This window comes from Corvus moneduloides, chromosome 5 (assembly GCF_009650955.1).
Source record: "Corvus moneduloides isolate bCorMon1 chromosome 5, bCorMon1.pri, whole genome shotgun sequence".
In the NCBI taxonomy this organism is placed as follows: domain Eukaryota; kingdom Metazoa; phylum Chordata; class Aves; order Passeriformes; family Corvidae; genus Corvus; species Corvus moneduloides.
Genome location: NC_045480.1, coordinates 48,840,232 through 48,856,007, shown reverse-complemented (window position 1 = coordinate 48,856,007; position 15,776 = coordinate 48,840,232). Strand labels below are relative to the sequence as shown.

Genomic DNA, 15,776 nt, shown 5'->3' with positions numbered 1-15,776 from the left:
AACTTTATTTTTTTAAGAAATTTAAGAAATTTTTTTAAGAAATTTTTCTAAATCTCACATAAAAATTACATAAAAACCATTCAGCACTTAGAAGCTTCCTCTAGTACCTGGGATCTCTGCTTTCTGGGGTAACTTGGGAAACATTCTGTTGTCACGGTTAATGAAGAACGGAATGTTTGCTTAGACCCCGGGTATGTTTTTATAGCAATTGTGTAAACCTATGTGGTCCCTTTCATGTGCAAGACCAAGATTTTACATTTTAGTTGCTTTCTCAATCTGATTACCATCTCTGACCTACAAAGTATTATACTTTGTTCAAAGACTTCATCCCAGATTCTGACAGAATATTTGCCTCGGCATTTGTTAAAAAATTAAGGACAGCAGGGTCCACACAACTTAGACTTGATTACCCTGAGCCTAAGATAGCACTCATATCTGTTAAAATCTGCAGTCTTTGAACTGCATGTATATTCCACCAGTTCTCCTTAACAGGCTGTACATTTCATCATCGCCTCCATATAACTTTAGAGACTGTGGACATCACAAGAACCTTTAGCACATCATTATTTCTTTTCTCACTCCATGAAAAGAAAGGAGAAAGAATTTGAATATCTGAAACCTGGTTTCTAAGCACACATCTCTACCCTTCAAAAATATATTCTACCTTGGCAAGTCTTTCTAAGTAAGTGAGAGAGGCTAAATAATAATGGGTGTAGGAAAAAAATTAAATTAAAAGGGACTTATGTACTACATCTGAATTCAACACACTTGGATGATTCCCCATGGAACATGGTATGTTTTTTGTCCCATGTGAAAGGAAGCCAAAGTTAATTATAGAACACAGCACTGGGCAAGCAAATAAATCAAACTTTGCACTGCTGAATTCTCACATCTGCAAATTAACAGTTATGGGTCTGTTAGTGTAGACTCATCTGTTACAACAAAACAATACAAATGTAATAGTTGTTTATCTTAGGATAAGAAGATGTAATCCAAAACAAATGTCCATTTCACAAGAATTCATAGTCACGGGGCTAAATCACCACCCACAGAAGTGTGTATCAGAATGAGAGCATTAGCTCAATACGTAATACTGCAAAAGCCCACTCCCAGTATCTGTGCAAAACCTATTGATATAGGAATCATACAAAAAAATAATATATAACTATACACATGATTATGTATGTGTGTGTGTGTATGAGAGAGAGAAACAGAGGGAAAAATATGCAATTATTCTTCCAAAGAGAAACTTCTCCAGAAGATAAAATTTCCATTAGCAGATTACAAAAGCCTATACCCCCACTGAACACCCACGAATCTGCAGCATAGAAGTGGTTCAGTCACTGCCATATGTGCAAGCCAGGCTGATTGATTATTCACATTGAAAGATTAGTTTAAACAATCACAATGATCACTAGCTTGTATGGGTCATCCACTTGGAAAAATGGGTGTCAAACTAATTTTTTTTCTGTTGGCCAGCAGTAAGCATTTTCAGACAGAAATGAAAAAAACACTACAACAAAAGAGAAACATCCAAATCTGTGTGGAGAGTGTTGCTGAGGCTAAGTAATGTACTAGACAGTTTAAACATCCAGGACTGTGCTGCAAGTCTCATTTTCCTTTATTTAAAAGGCAGGTATTGGTTGACGCCATAATGATTTTTTGCCTTTTCTTTTATACCCCTTTTATATACCCCTTTTATAGCTTTTTGTATTCTCAGTGGTTTTTTGCCTACATTCTTAGACTTATTTTGTCAAGCTAGGAGACGAAACATCTTAGAAGTCTCATAGTTAGGGATCAGAATGCCCCAGACACCAAGGTTCTCTCCAGAACACATTTTGTAAACTAAGATAGAACCATCCAGGGGAAGGTTCCTTGAGGAGGGCGGCTCACTAGAGTCTCTCTATTTGATAGATATGCTAATTAGTAAGACCTATAATGTTATACCAGATCTTTTGGGGGTGTGCACTGCAGTGTGCATTGAGGTGCATTCCACCTGGACGTAGTGCACCTAAGGATCCTTAAAATAAATACCGAGATAAAATCCCTTTTTCCCTTCTAACCGTGTTTGATTCTTGATTTTAAGACCAGGAAAAGGCATCAATTTACTTGCTGCTTCTTCACTTGGGGTTTGTAAGAATCATTAATTAATGGAAACACTTTGAACAAGTGAAATCCTCTATAATGACAGTACTATTACTACGGGAAGAGAAAGGCACCACCTGAAAGTAAAATCAGTACCAGTTTTCTTTTTCCCACTTTGAAGATTGGAAGCTCACACCTAATTTTAAATATATTCTGTTGTTTAGTTTTGTTTCTCTCTCTTTGGTTATTATCTCTCCAGAGTAAGTAGGGTGGCATCATAACTTTGAGGGAGGATTCTCATTACAAGGCATTGCAGGATTACTCCAGCTTTATTCAAACTAATGTGTTTAGCTCCAGTTCAAAAGAACAAAAAACAACCACTCCATTCCTCCACTTGCAATCATACTCAGGTATTTACTCCATTGATTTAGAGGTTTAAGTATCTTGCTGGATTTTTTTTCCTATGTGTTTCATTTGACTGCAGCACAGAGTAGCTTCCTCTAGACAGCCAGGTTCTCGTTTAGCAGAGGTCAGCTGTAAATACATATGCAGTGTTATCAACAGGATTTGTTCAACGCAGGGAAGTCGCCGCAGCCCAGATTCCATCAGTGTTTTTATCCGTATTAGGTAAGATTAAAGCCGCTACAATAGCATGCAGAGGAGGTGCTGAACTGTGCAGGGGCACCGTTTGACTCCTTCTTGGAGGCTCACTTAGCACCTTTCCGCTCTCACTTAACAACTTCGCTGTGCTAAATCCAGACCTGGCTAAAGCCATTCATTACACAGCACTAAGGCACAGATAAAAGACAGGAGCTCAATACCTGAAGAGTGTTCTCACTGAGATAATGCAGCAGTTAAAAATTAGAAAAACCCTCAGCATTGCCCCTTCACAGACCATTATAGTCCTGCTGATAATACAAGTAGTGCAGAATTAGGCCACCAGTGAACATCTTGAGTGAATATCACACTGTGTGAATATCCACTGAATATCTTGAGTGCGTGGATTAGCATACATGAAAGCCACTGCCTGCTACTGCACTGAATCCAGTTTGCTTAAGCATGTAAAAAGGACACTGTATTGCTGGAGATCTTTCCCTTTTTTTTTTTTCTTCTTCACTGAGCTGGACACTGACTGGATTGCATCAAAAAGATGAAAAAAAATGCCCTTTTATAAGGGCATTCTTTTAGCAGCAGGTCACACAAATTAGAACAAGAAGAATATAGATTGGGTTTGGTAGATTCCCACTGATTTCCAAGGATCCTTTTGTGATTTTAAGGAGAAAATGAGAAACAAAACTAAATAGGTAATCCTAGAGAAAATCCTGCTAGATCTATACTAGGTACTCCTGTGCAGGAAGCCATCAGCATCTGTCAGTGTGAAGTGAGCTGTGATGCTTGGTTGCATGGTGTTTCCCTAGATGATTTGGATATACAGTTGGCATATTTTATGTGAATTATGAAGTATATAGCTGTGTGTTGGAGAAAAACCCCAAACAGAAGAGAGAAAAAGAGGCAACAAGCATGTCTAAGAAAAGCACTGCACAATCCATTTATCAATTTGCTGTAATGTAAATGGGTCTCTCACATCATTAGCAAAAGAGTTTTTATGAAACATTTCAACTTTGAAACACTGCATAAAAAAATCAGCACGTGATCACTCTCTTATCTGCTTTCCATTATTCATCTACACATAAAAAAAATGTTTTGATACAAGACAAAATGCAGTTCCCAGCTGTATTTTGTCATGAAACGGCTTTCATAGCTCACAGCTCTAATATCAGGAAAAGATTCTTATCAGCTGGGTAAATACATTCTGCTTTGTTGATGCTGCCTGTTAATTTTGCATCTAAAGCTTGCCAATGTTATAGAAATGTAAAGCTTCAGAAAACCCATTGATGGGAAGTGCAGTTGCTGCACTGTGGATAATTCATAGGCAATAGATGAAAAGGATCATGCTGGTTCATCTCATGAAGTATTCCTGTCTTCAACACAGATAGTCAGTGACTAAGAAGACAGGTAGGCCCTCAGGTGCTTAGGTAGATATTGCAGTATAAACAGGTGCGCACATACCTGTGGACTGCTTGTGAGGCTGCAAGTAGTTTTTAAACACTGTGATTTAAACAGTAAATTTTAACTTCAGAAAAGGGTTACCCAGAGAAGTTGCGGATGCCCCATCCCCAGAAGTGTTTAAGGCTGGGTTGGATGGGGCTCTGAGTTACCTGGTCTAGTGGAAGATGTCCTTGCCCACAGACAGGGTATTGGAACAAGATGATCTTTAAGGTCCCTTCCAACCCAAACCATTCCATGATTCTATGATTCAGCATCAGCCACTGTCCATTTAAAGGTTCAAGCATTGAAACTAAGAAAGAAATTAAAATAGGTGATGAAAGTTCATGTTACAAATGGTCTTCCAGAATCAGTTTTAAAATAAAATTTTCAAGTATTAATCATTGACTCCCGTGCTTCAGTGTGTTGGGTTTGCATGCACCTCAGACACTTAGAACATATCTTCATGGCATGAGGTCTTGGTGGTGATACCTCAGCACTATGGGTGAGTTTAGTTTGGGAAAGGAAACAGCTCAGCTGTTAGCATGATCCTACAGTCCTGAAGTCGAACAGCTCTCCTTTCCACTTCCCCAAAGAGCCTGGGTGGACCTATGTAATTGAAAATGCAATTTCACACTATGTGTGCACAAAATGTACTTAGAGGAGGCACCATTCCTGAAGAGTACACAGTTAAAAATACTCTGATACAAAAAGCTCAGTTATCCCTTTTCATCCCACTGCACTGTCTCCTCCCCACCATGTCCAGCCCAGCTGCTTTCTGCACCAAGACGATGCTTCTTTCTCTCTGACTCTGTCCTGCACTATACAAGGGCCCCTCAAGACACAGTTTTGACACTCAAACCCTCTCCCACCCTTCACATGTTTCTGGCATGCCTATTAGCTTTTGTTCAGGATTTTCCTCTGACAAAACAGGCTGAAGAGCCCTGGCACAGAGAACCAGTCTCAGGGTAGCTTTAGAAAATCCCCTAAACTGGCGACTAATCAATTTGAAAAGAAATGGGAAATGGAAAGAAAGATCACTTGAAACCCAGATTTGGGTTGATGACATTTGCTGTTAAACTGAAGCCAAGTCATCTTAGCAGCTGCAAAACTTCAAATCAATTGCAGGGGCTATAATGTAAGTCACAAGACGGAAGGAAGGAAACATGGAGAACAAAAAAAGATGAACTGTTAAGCTTCCTTTGCAAATACAGAATTTGATTTAATGTTCCAGATTACTAACTTGGATTATTTGTTTCCAAGTGCTGGGATTAATCAACCCTTTCCATTACCAAGTCTGAATGAAATGTTCTTTCCATAGCCCTTGCAGAGATGACATAAAAGCACAGAGAAATATTAATAATGGCAAAGCCAATATAATCTTTAATCCACAATAAAAATATCCTAATGTATCATGGTCTCCATAGGAACTGCACAAAATCTGGAGCTTGTATTTTGCAGTTTTCTCTGGTGTTACCAGTATAGAGCTAAACCTGCAGCCCTGGCCATGAGCAGTGGATGTGTTGGATGGCCTAGAAAGGGGAAAAGGGAATGCAAGTGTGCTCCCTTAACACCACTCTCTAAAAGGAGCAGCTGAGTACAGTGCATCTGAAGCTAAAGAAAACCAGGGCTCCAATCTACTAGATAATAGTGACCTACCCATTCACGAGCTAAAGAAAAAACAGAAATTGCCCAACTAGATGCTACACTTGTCTATATATTTGTTCAGGAGTGGGTCTGATGTTATAGCTTTCTCTGCTATATTATCTTAGAATCATACCTTGTCTCTAGTGTAAGCTGAAACAAAATTGCTCTCCAACAGCTCTTTTTCTAAAAAAAGAAAACCACAAAGGGCAGCTGTTAGCAAATGCTTAAACCTTTTATCAAGCACTGAAATACCACAGATGTTCTTATTCTGCTTCTTCTGCACTGCTGCCTCTAATGGGTACAAGCTCTCATCTGATGTCTGAATTTTCTTCACTGGTTAAGGGTATAAGCTAGTGCAAAACAGGCAGGATAGAAATCCTCCACAGTTACACTGCCATAGAATTTTTGCATGCTTTTGTGCCACTAGCACAGTTCCTGAGACTTCTCTCTACATATACAAAGTGGGAATAATTATTCTGTCTCAGCAGTCTAGCAGGGAAAGCTGATAATTCCCTTAAAGAGTAGGAAGTGCTCGGATATAGAAGGTTCTTATAGGTATACTGATAGACAAATCAATACATTCAAAAGATATAAAAAGATACTATCTTATATGGTCAGTTATGAATCTAAAAAGATTAAATGATACATTCAGTGTGCTTCCAAAGGGCCTTTGTTTTGCTACACTAGAGTAAGGTAATCATTCATCTTTACTTGCTGAAGCTCCTTGCACTGTAAAGTTTTATCTTCTTTAGGATAATGGTAGCAAAATCAGACCTGGCAGCTCTATTCTCCTTTAAATGTTCCTGCCATAGGGTTACTAGAATAGCACTAAAAATTAAAAGGAGACAAGGGAGGAATATAGATGTAAAGAGCAGGGGGAGACATTACTATTGTCAGTGAGAATTAGCCAGTCAATCTTTCTAACCACAAAGCAATTTAATTTGACCTTTTACTGCATCCATTTTCTCTGATTAATTTTTATGATGTCAGACTTCTTGTCCCTTGAGGCTGGAAGTTTGCGGGACATTGTTCAAGTCTTTAACCCAAGGCCCTCTGTCTGGCTCTCTGACGATCTTTCAGATGCAAGCAGCTTAGAGCCCTGACACTTCTCAAATGTGTTCTCTGAAAGTTCTCTGAAACTTGCCATAGCATTGAAGTGAGTTACCATTCAGCACTTAACAGCTGTTGGCTTCTCCTGACAGTGTTAATACAACATTAGACATAGAGATATTTAGAGAGTGAGAGATGTTTTTTAAGCAATTGCAGGTCTGTGAGGTTTCTCTGAAAGGTATTTATTTAACTGGAGCTCACAGCTGCAAGACTTAAAAAGAATGTATCCATATACAAGCAACAGCAGTAGCTTGAGTAATTTGCACACAAAATGACTCCACTTGACATTTTCACGTTTGCATTTTCTGACTCCCCTTATAGGAAGTCTAATCTGCTGCCACCAACACAAACAAGCTTTGTCTGTTTGAAAAGTTCATTGCTTGTTACTATAACCAAGCACAACACCGAGACAGCTGTATCTCATTCCTCTGTGTTCCAATGCTTTTCCTTAAAATCACATCAAGTACTATTTACAAAAAAAGGCATCTTAAAAAAAATAAAGCCTAAAATAACTTCAAAAAGTCAAGGATATTTTTTTTTTTCTTTTGGGATATCTACCTCCATCTGCTACTTCTAAGTCTAATGCTCAGGAATAAATTAACCAGTCAAGAACACATGTATTCCTAAACTGCCATGTAAGTGATGTAGTTGTGAATTTATTCATCCTAGTTTCTTCTTTCTTTGGCTCCAGTTTTGCAGTCTGTTCCTTCCATATCTATGTTTTTGTATGTATTAATTTTATCAAATTCAACTTTCCTGGCAATATGCCTGAGAAGAACAATCTACTAAGTGAAGTTTCCACACCTTTTTACCCTCACAGCATCTTCTCTAACTACTTACAAATCAGATCAAGATGTAAAAGTGAGAGTTGAATTTGATGACAACAGGGATTTCCATCTGATGCTCAAAGCTGATTGTATTTCTGGTTCTATTTAAAGACAAGCATAAGAAGAACAGTATATTTTGGCAGCACAGGCATAACCCTGCAAAACATGGTACATTGTAACAGACTATTTCATAGGAACTGGGAGGAAAATGTGAGAATAATAATTTTTAATGTTTGTACTTAAGCATGTCTGTGATGGTGATCCCTAGATAGAAGAGCTCGCTGTTGTTTAGAATTGAAGCTACTTGTTACTCTGCTAAACCAATACATGTGCAAGGTCCAAGAACTGGATGTCTAACGCCCATTGATGTCAAGAACAGGAATAGTCATTTATGAGCCAAGACCCTGGCAACCAATGCAAACATCACTTCTTACAGGAATATACACCAACTTAAGAGAATTTGCCATGGCATTAAATTCCCTTTTAAGTGTAACTTTTGACTTGGGAAGGAGTACCAAAGCAAGCAGAACAACATTTCCCTCCAGTAAGGGGTTTTATATATTTTGACTTAAGGTGACTTATTATATATGATTTTAGAATTTTTAATATATGTGTTATTTGTTCAGAAGAAATCCCAAATCCTGTCTTAAAAACTCTAGACACATTGATAAAATAAACCACTTATGGAAGTTGTTTATAGGCATATAAGCTAGCCATCCAAAAATCTCATCATACTTGACTGCTTTCTGAATATAACATCATTGCTGCAGATGGTAATCACACTGCATCATGATGCTTGTTTTAAAAAGTGCTTTTTTAAAGGTTCTGGGCATGGCAGAGACTCACACACATTCAGTCAGCAGAATAAAATGTTACCTCTAAGTTTATTTTATCCAAATGAATATAATTGCTGGGATCATTGAGAGCCTTATTCTCAATGCTCCATGTCTGCTCAAGAGAGGAAGAGCAACTTCAGCTTCAAACATACATTTCCTTGTACAATTTACACTTGTGATGTATTAGTCAGTTACTAATTAAAAAGCAGGTGTTAATGCTCATTTTCATACCATAAAATCTTCTGAGTTTTGCCCTCAATAAACCTCCATGTTTGGGGTTTTGTTTTTTTGGGGGTTTTTTCGTTGGTTGGGGCTTTTTTGTGTTTTATTTGTTTATGGGTTTTTGTTGGTTTTTTCTTTGTTGCGTGGTTTGTGGTTTTTTTAAAGTAAGTCTTTTATACCCAGCACACTAGATTCATATTTAGGCTTAAGTCCCATCCACCTCAGTGGGTCTTGATGGGATTTTTGCCTCAGGTAAGACTAGAAGATGCAGACCTGATGTTCATGTGTTTTGACAAAAACATCTTCACACATTTTGAGTTCTTCAGTGCTGACAATATTGATATTTTTTTCCCTGCATCCAGCCAACTCAGTGCATTGAATATTTAATAATACAGGTGATATGAGGACCCATTGTCTGACTCATGTAAATAACACAGTAATTTAAGCCGAGTCTTCCTTCTCTACTGTGTATGCAAGGCTAAATGAATACAGTGTCTCTCAAAAAATGCCATAAACATTGGCAGTAACATAAAAGAAACCAGGATAAAGCAGACATTTGGAAAAAAGGACCAATTTTTCAATTTTAGAATATTTTGCTGCCACCTTTTGGAATTTAATAAAATGTGCATCTCAGTGGTTCGTAACAGGGATATAATTCAGCCCTCAATAGCAATTGCTAACATTACGACAGAAAGAATATATGCATTTCTTCTTTATTCTTTTCTATATTCTTAACAAGCATGTCCAGTTTCACCTTTCACCTTCACAGAGAGATGGAATAGCACAGATTCAAATTTAAGACCTTCACATGTGAACTGAATACAGGAAAAAAATTGCACATCAAGCATAACTCTCAACAAATGCCATGATTATTCAGCAGATCAAGCATAAATAAATATGGGTAAACAAAGCAAGGAGCTGCTTACAGATGACACCTAAATATCAATTAATCACTGGCAAATAATTGTTAGTTTAAATCCAAGGTTACTTGTTAGAACTCAGGGCCTCTTTCCCCCCAGGTGTGTTGTAGCCTTTGCATAACTGCACTGCTTTTAAAATATAACTCTACATAAATAAACAAGAGGAAAACAAGTCCTAAGGCTCTGGGCTCTGTCCTACATACTCTCCCCCTGTTTCTGTCAGAGAGATTTTCTTCTGCACAACTTACAAAAATGCAATGCATATTGGGGAAGATTAATATATATAAATATAACACCAGTATAGAGAACATGTCAGAAGTTCTTTGTTATCACTAAGACAACTGGGGCTCTAGTCTTATTTTAGAAAAGGAGTGATCAGAAGCATTTAAACTGGAGGAAGAATAGAAATGTCTTTACCGGTAAATGGTCCTGGACAGCTTTTCTTTGATGCAAGAGGTTGGTATTCCCAGAGCACCCTGGGATTCATTGTGGCCCATACAATGGACAGATGACCTCTAGGACAGCCAGCTCTGCAGGGACGTGTGCTGCTTAGCAAAGTGTCTGGTTAACAGGGGTCTGGTGCTCACCAGGTGGATTGCACAACCAGCCTTTGGGGAAATAAAAATTGGAGCATTAGGAGGTGCAAGCACCAGGCGATTTACTTCTATGTCACTGTAATTTCTTCATGTCTAAAATGTAATTTAAGTTAACATACAAGTGCTGTGAGATCTTTGTTCCAGAAAGGACTAAAACGAGTATGTTTCTTATGGAAAGTGCTCACATCCCAAGTGGGAAGGTTTTGGACACTTACCTAACTGCAAGAGTGGGGTCGACGAATGTGTTTCAGCCCTGGTAGGAGTGTCATTAATGTATGGATGCGCCGCTTGTGGGAACAGGGTTATTTGCAGGATAGGGGCATCGATAATAAATCCCGGGAGAGTATGGGCATCGATAATAAACCCTGCCAGAGCGGCTTTGGCCCGGCTGAGGAGGCGGCGCTGCAGCGACACGCGGCGATTCCCGACTGATGAAGGCCATCGCCGGCGCGGCCGTTGCCGGGCGACGGGCGGCGCGGCCGGGCCCGGCCCGGGGCTCTTTCCCGGCCTTCTCTGCCGGGGCGTTTTTCCCGAGGCTCTTTCCCGGGGCTTGGCGGCGGCCGAGGGTGCTGCGAGGCCACAACGAGACACCTCCACCATGTCGCGGGGAGGCGCCGCGGACGGCGGGCGGCAGGTGAGCGGCGGCGGCCCGGGCAGGGACGGGACGGGACGGGCAGGGGCAGGGTAAAGCCGGCGCTGGGGAGCACGGCCTGCGAGCAGGTTTCTGCCGCTGGGAATACGGTAATTCGCTGTTACGGGCAACACACCCACAGAAATCCGCGTTGCTTTCAAAATGAAAGCGGGCAAGCAGGCTGCCCTCCGTGAGGACAGCCGGAGCTGCTCTCCTGGGAGCACAGGCTGGGAGCAGCCCGGCTGCCCCGTTCCTGACAGCCGGGCTGAAGGAGCAGCCTGGCCGCCAGCAGGTGCCTCGGGAAGCGCCCAAGGCCCGGACAAACCACTGCTCCTCGTGGTTTGTGGGTCAAGGCCTGGAATCTGGAGATACTGGTGCATTTCTTAATGTACTTGCAATCTGTAAATAAGCCGAGTGCTCTTCAGAATCATGTAAATGTGGTGTGTCCATGATGTCCTGCAGCAGAGTCCGAAATATATGAAGTTCTTCACTGGTCTGGACCTGCCACCTGCTTCAGGCTCCTGTCCTGTGGCAGTGAAGAGCTCGTCCGTGCTCACCTGCTCTCACAGACTCTTGTGCTCTTGCCAGTAGAAACATACAAAAGAGGAGAAGTGTCACATGATGATACACCATAAGTGCCAAAAAATGGAAGAGGGATTTTCAAGATATCTTCCTTATGAAGAAAAAATATAAATAAATACGTGGAGATCTGGGGACTTTTTTGATGCAGATGTGTTAGGGGAATGGAGCTAGAATGGAAGCACTATGCTTCACAGTAATTGTCAATTAAATGGGCCTACCTCTGTTGCTTAGTTTTATTTATGTATGTGTGGGAGGGGAGAATCAGTGCTGAACTTGAACAAATGAATCTTCTCTTTTATGTAAAAGTTATTTGTGAAGCCATTTCAGGATGAGCTACAGGAAGCAATTTTGGATTATGCAACAAGCAAGGAAACAGATGAATATTCAGATGACTTTGAAAGTGATGAAGATGGCATGTTAAATGGTAAAACAAAATTAAATATTTTTCCTTGTGTTCTTCCCTTTCTTAACTCATTACTAGATTGTAGAGAAACCTTATGTGTCAATATGACTTAGTGTTCCAAGATTTCATATTTTAACAACTTCTAAATCACTGAGTCCTCCTCTGCCAGATTAGCAGCAGAATTCCCAATGAAATCAGTGGAGGTGCCAAGCTGTTAGACCACACATAGTCTGTACTGGTTCTTACAATTGTGGTGCCCAGTTCTCCTCCTTAGCCATCTTGGTTACTTGACACTGGGATGAGACAGGAGTGCACAGTACTGTAAATGAAAATGGACATGGGCAGAGAGAAAGCCAATGGTTTTTTCGTCCTGGTTTCCCAGTCTGGACAATCAGTGAATAAGGGCTGCAGGACATGCTGCAGAGTGTGCTTGCCCAGCAGTGTATGTAAACCAGGAACAGGTTTGATCTGGCTGTTTTTCTTGGAGCAGGATGCATTTTGTGTTTGCTAATGTTTATGTTTGGCCAAATTACAAGATTGGCCTAATGACTTGTCTTCCTGCTGGTATAGCACTAAATGCTAAGGAAAATAGGAGTGTTTAATATGATCATGTATTTTTAAAAGGACTTCCTCTGTGGCCTGTTTTTCATTCACACCTGAAACATCTTCTAACAGTTTGTGGGATGCTTTGATTTCCATTTGTTGACAAGATTTAGGGAAAAAAGCTCTCCAGCAGTAAATGCATTACTTTACTATCATGACATTCCTTTGTCACCTTTCTCAAACATTTGAACTCTGAAATTAGGTCAATTAGCAATAATAGGCTAGAGGAAGATAAATATTTATGTTAAGCATGTGAACCGTAGCATTGTAGAAGATACTTCCTTTGAGTATCTTCTAGTAGAGTTTAAATGGGGCAGAAGTGAAGGGAAGGGAGGATGGATTCTAATACCAAACCTGCCCAGCTTTGTTATTGTTGACTTGCTTCCACTTCCTGTGGCACTGAGACATTTTTTTTTTTAGAAGGGCTTTAAATTGCATGGCAGAAGAGAATTAATGAATGAATTTTTTTTTTTGATTGGGTCCATGAAAACAGATGACAGGAAAGGAAGTAGAATAAGGCCGTAGTTTGGTGGCTTTGCAGAGATCGGAGGCACAGAAAGAGAAATGCTCAGAAACTAAGGAGGATGTTTTATGAAAAATAGTGTTAGGTTGTAGGTGGTACTGCTTCTGTGTCCCGTTTTTTTTTCCACTTGTATCAAATGCAACTTGGTAATATGCTCTTTGCAGGTATTAGGAAAGAACTTGCTGAAAGTAATTCAGATTCTACAAGCACTGAGAAATCTGTTGCTGGGAGTCCTCTCTTGAATGATGATGCTTCCCAAAAAGCAGTAGATTCAGAAAATGAAGCTGCTGATGACTTGAATTTATCCTGTCATGAAAAGAGGCTTCAGCAAATAATGGTTTTAGAAGGTGAAAACATACAGAATGACAGAAAAGATGGTGAAGAAGGATGTTTGGAAGGCCAACATGAGGATAATAACAGAAAATATAATGAAGAGCATTCGGCTGCTGAAGATGTATTGCATGATAATAGTGAAAGTGATGACTTGCCTATTAATGAGCTACATAAAAAAGAAGATCAAGAGGAAAACCAACCAAAAGCAAAGCCTCGGATGCACAAAAAAGGAAAGGCTTCAGCATCAGGTGAAAAGAAAGTATTTGAATGTTGTTGCTGCTTAGCCATGTTACAATATTTTAAAGCATTTTAATTAGGGTTATTTTCTGTGTTAACAATCATCTGCTTCTAAAAATACACAAACTCTGTCTGCCAGGGGGTAAACTGAACCAGTGTGGGCCAAGAGTAGGAGGTTCCTGTTTGCCTTTTCCTTTCAGAAGATGACAACCAGCTGTTGAGGTCCTTAAAGTCCAGCTCTCCATCAGTGCATGTGAATGGAAGGTGTGAGAGGGCTGCCAAGATGCCTCCTCAGTGTGTGCATGGCACAGAAGGCTGTGTTGACATCGTGTCCACAGCATCCATGCACCCTTTAATGGAAGGGCCATTAAACTCCTTTTCTATGACCAGGTGAAGCTGTAATGTAACAGAATGTCAGAAAATCAGCTGTAGCCAAACCATTTGTGAGTGGTAGATGTCTCATTATTTCAAGTGAAACTTCAAATGAGCTTTTACTTCGAAGATACTGACACACTTTGGAGGTATAGTCAAACACATAAACCCCCCAAACTTGTATTTCAGTATCAGAATAGCTAATTCATTTTTAATATGCAAAGCAGAATTTGGAATTCTGCTAATTGACTATATGTGCCAAAAGACTTTGTATTTTTATCTAATTCCTAATATGAGAGGAGTTTGTCCTGTTTGATGTTCAGATAAGTTTATGGCCGGTCATTACCTGTGATGGAATATGATAACTTTGAAATTGGGAGAGCACGATTAAAGGTATCAGCTTCGTTTTTTCTTTCCACTTGATGGCACCAAAGTGCAGACTTTGCACATTCTCTTGAATGTGCAGACAACTCTCTTTCCTGGCTGGTGTGCCTGTGTAGTTTTAGACTAGCGGAAAAGAAGCTGAACTACTCCTTTTCTTCAGTGACAGACTGCAGTATTGGTTATAAATTCAGAATTCTTGTCACCTTGAACTTATCTTCATCCCTGTAAATCTAGGTTAAATTTCTTAGATTATGGGCATTAATGTTCATTTCTTCAGGTAATTTGCAGTTAATTTGTCATCCAAAAATTCTGTTTTTCTGAAGAATTCCATCGGAAATATGTGGAAGACTTATAATTTGGTTTTACTGGGGCATTTTTTGGCTTCTGTCTGAATTGTTTTACAAATTTAGGTCTCTGCATTACTGGCAGTTGAAATCTGATAAAAATGGTTTTTAAGTCTTATTAATAAAGTGTTCCATAAGTAACAATTTCACCACTTAGGCATACATTCAGATTGAGGTGGTGTTTTCTTTAAATTCCCACTGCAGAATTTTTCAGTTATTCCCTCATGTGTCACACACCCCTGAAAAACCCCACACAATGAAAGCAGTATTTGTTACCCAAAGTGTTCACTTGTAGACTTCATTAGAAGTTTGCTGGATGTCAGAAGAGCTCTTGCTGTGATTGCAATGACTCTTGCTTTTGGTTTCTGTACTACAGCCATGAAAGGCAGATGGAAAATTTTGCCTTTGTCTTGCTGTCACATTCTCTAACATTAGTTAAAGCTGCAGTTACTACTCCAGTCTGACATGCAAATACAAGTGAATACTGTTCTTATTAGTATATAGTTCTTAGAAGGGGACATACAGAAAATACATTATACCATATAAAATTTAGTAACAACTTTCACAGATTGACGGTTTTTCTAGAAATGCATTCTGTACAGAAATAACAGTACTCAGAAACAATGAAGTTCTTGTTAATGTGTCCTCTCAATCTTTTTTCTCCCTTTAGATCAAGATCAGAAGACTGTCAGCACCAGCGACTTGAAACTGGAGGACCGTGGTAGGAAATCCTCTTCTGTGACAGAGCAAATGAGGACCACAGTCTATGAGAAAACAAAGGAATTAGAGCAGCCAACAGCTGACAGTTCAGATGGAATGATGAAAATAGTGGAAGGGCAAATAGTAACTGATACAATGCAGGAGGTATCAGTGAATGATCAATCTGAGCATGGGAAGGCAAAGAACATGTCGAAGAGCTCTGTCAAGGTATTGCTCATACACAGTTTACCATTGTTGGAACAATGTCCTAGAGGCACAATGGAAGGTTTTGTAAAGTTGGTACCTTAAGTGTGTAGAACACTGTCTGTAAAGCTGACAATTTAATATCTGGTTTCTAGAGCTGAGGATCTTACAA

The 15,776-nt window shown here is 39.6% G+C and overlaps 1 protein-coding gene across 2 annotated transcripts in view; it reads left to right on the top strand.

Moving 5' to 3' along the window:
* Nucleotides 1-15,776, top strand: part of MAP9 (microtubule associated protein 9) — a 97,224-nt gene that overhangs the window by 64,791 nt on the left and 16,657 nt on the right. Inside the window, exons 1-4 of one of the 2 annotated variants that reach the window (XM_032109569.1) lie at nt 10,295-10,923; nt 11,809-11,926; nt 13,196-13,612; nt 15,372-15,628. In XM_032109569.1, coding sequence (XP_031965460.1) covers nt 10,561-10,923; nt 11,809-11,926; nt 13,196-13,612; nt 15,372-15,628 — 1,155 coding nt within the window. In that variant the 5' untranslated portion in view covers nt 10,295-10,560. Of the gene's footprint in view, nt 1-10,294; nt 10,924-11,808; nt 11,927-13,195; nt 13,613-15,371; nt 15,629-15,776 lie in introns of those variants that run through there. The other variant, XM_032109570.1, reaches the window with a different exon arrangement.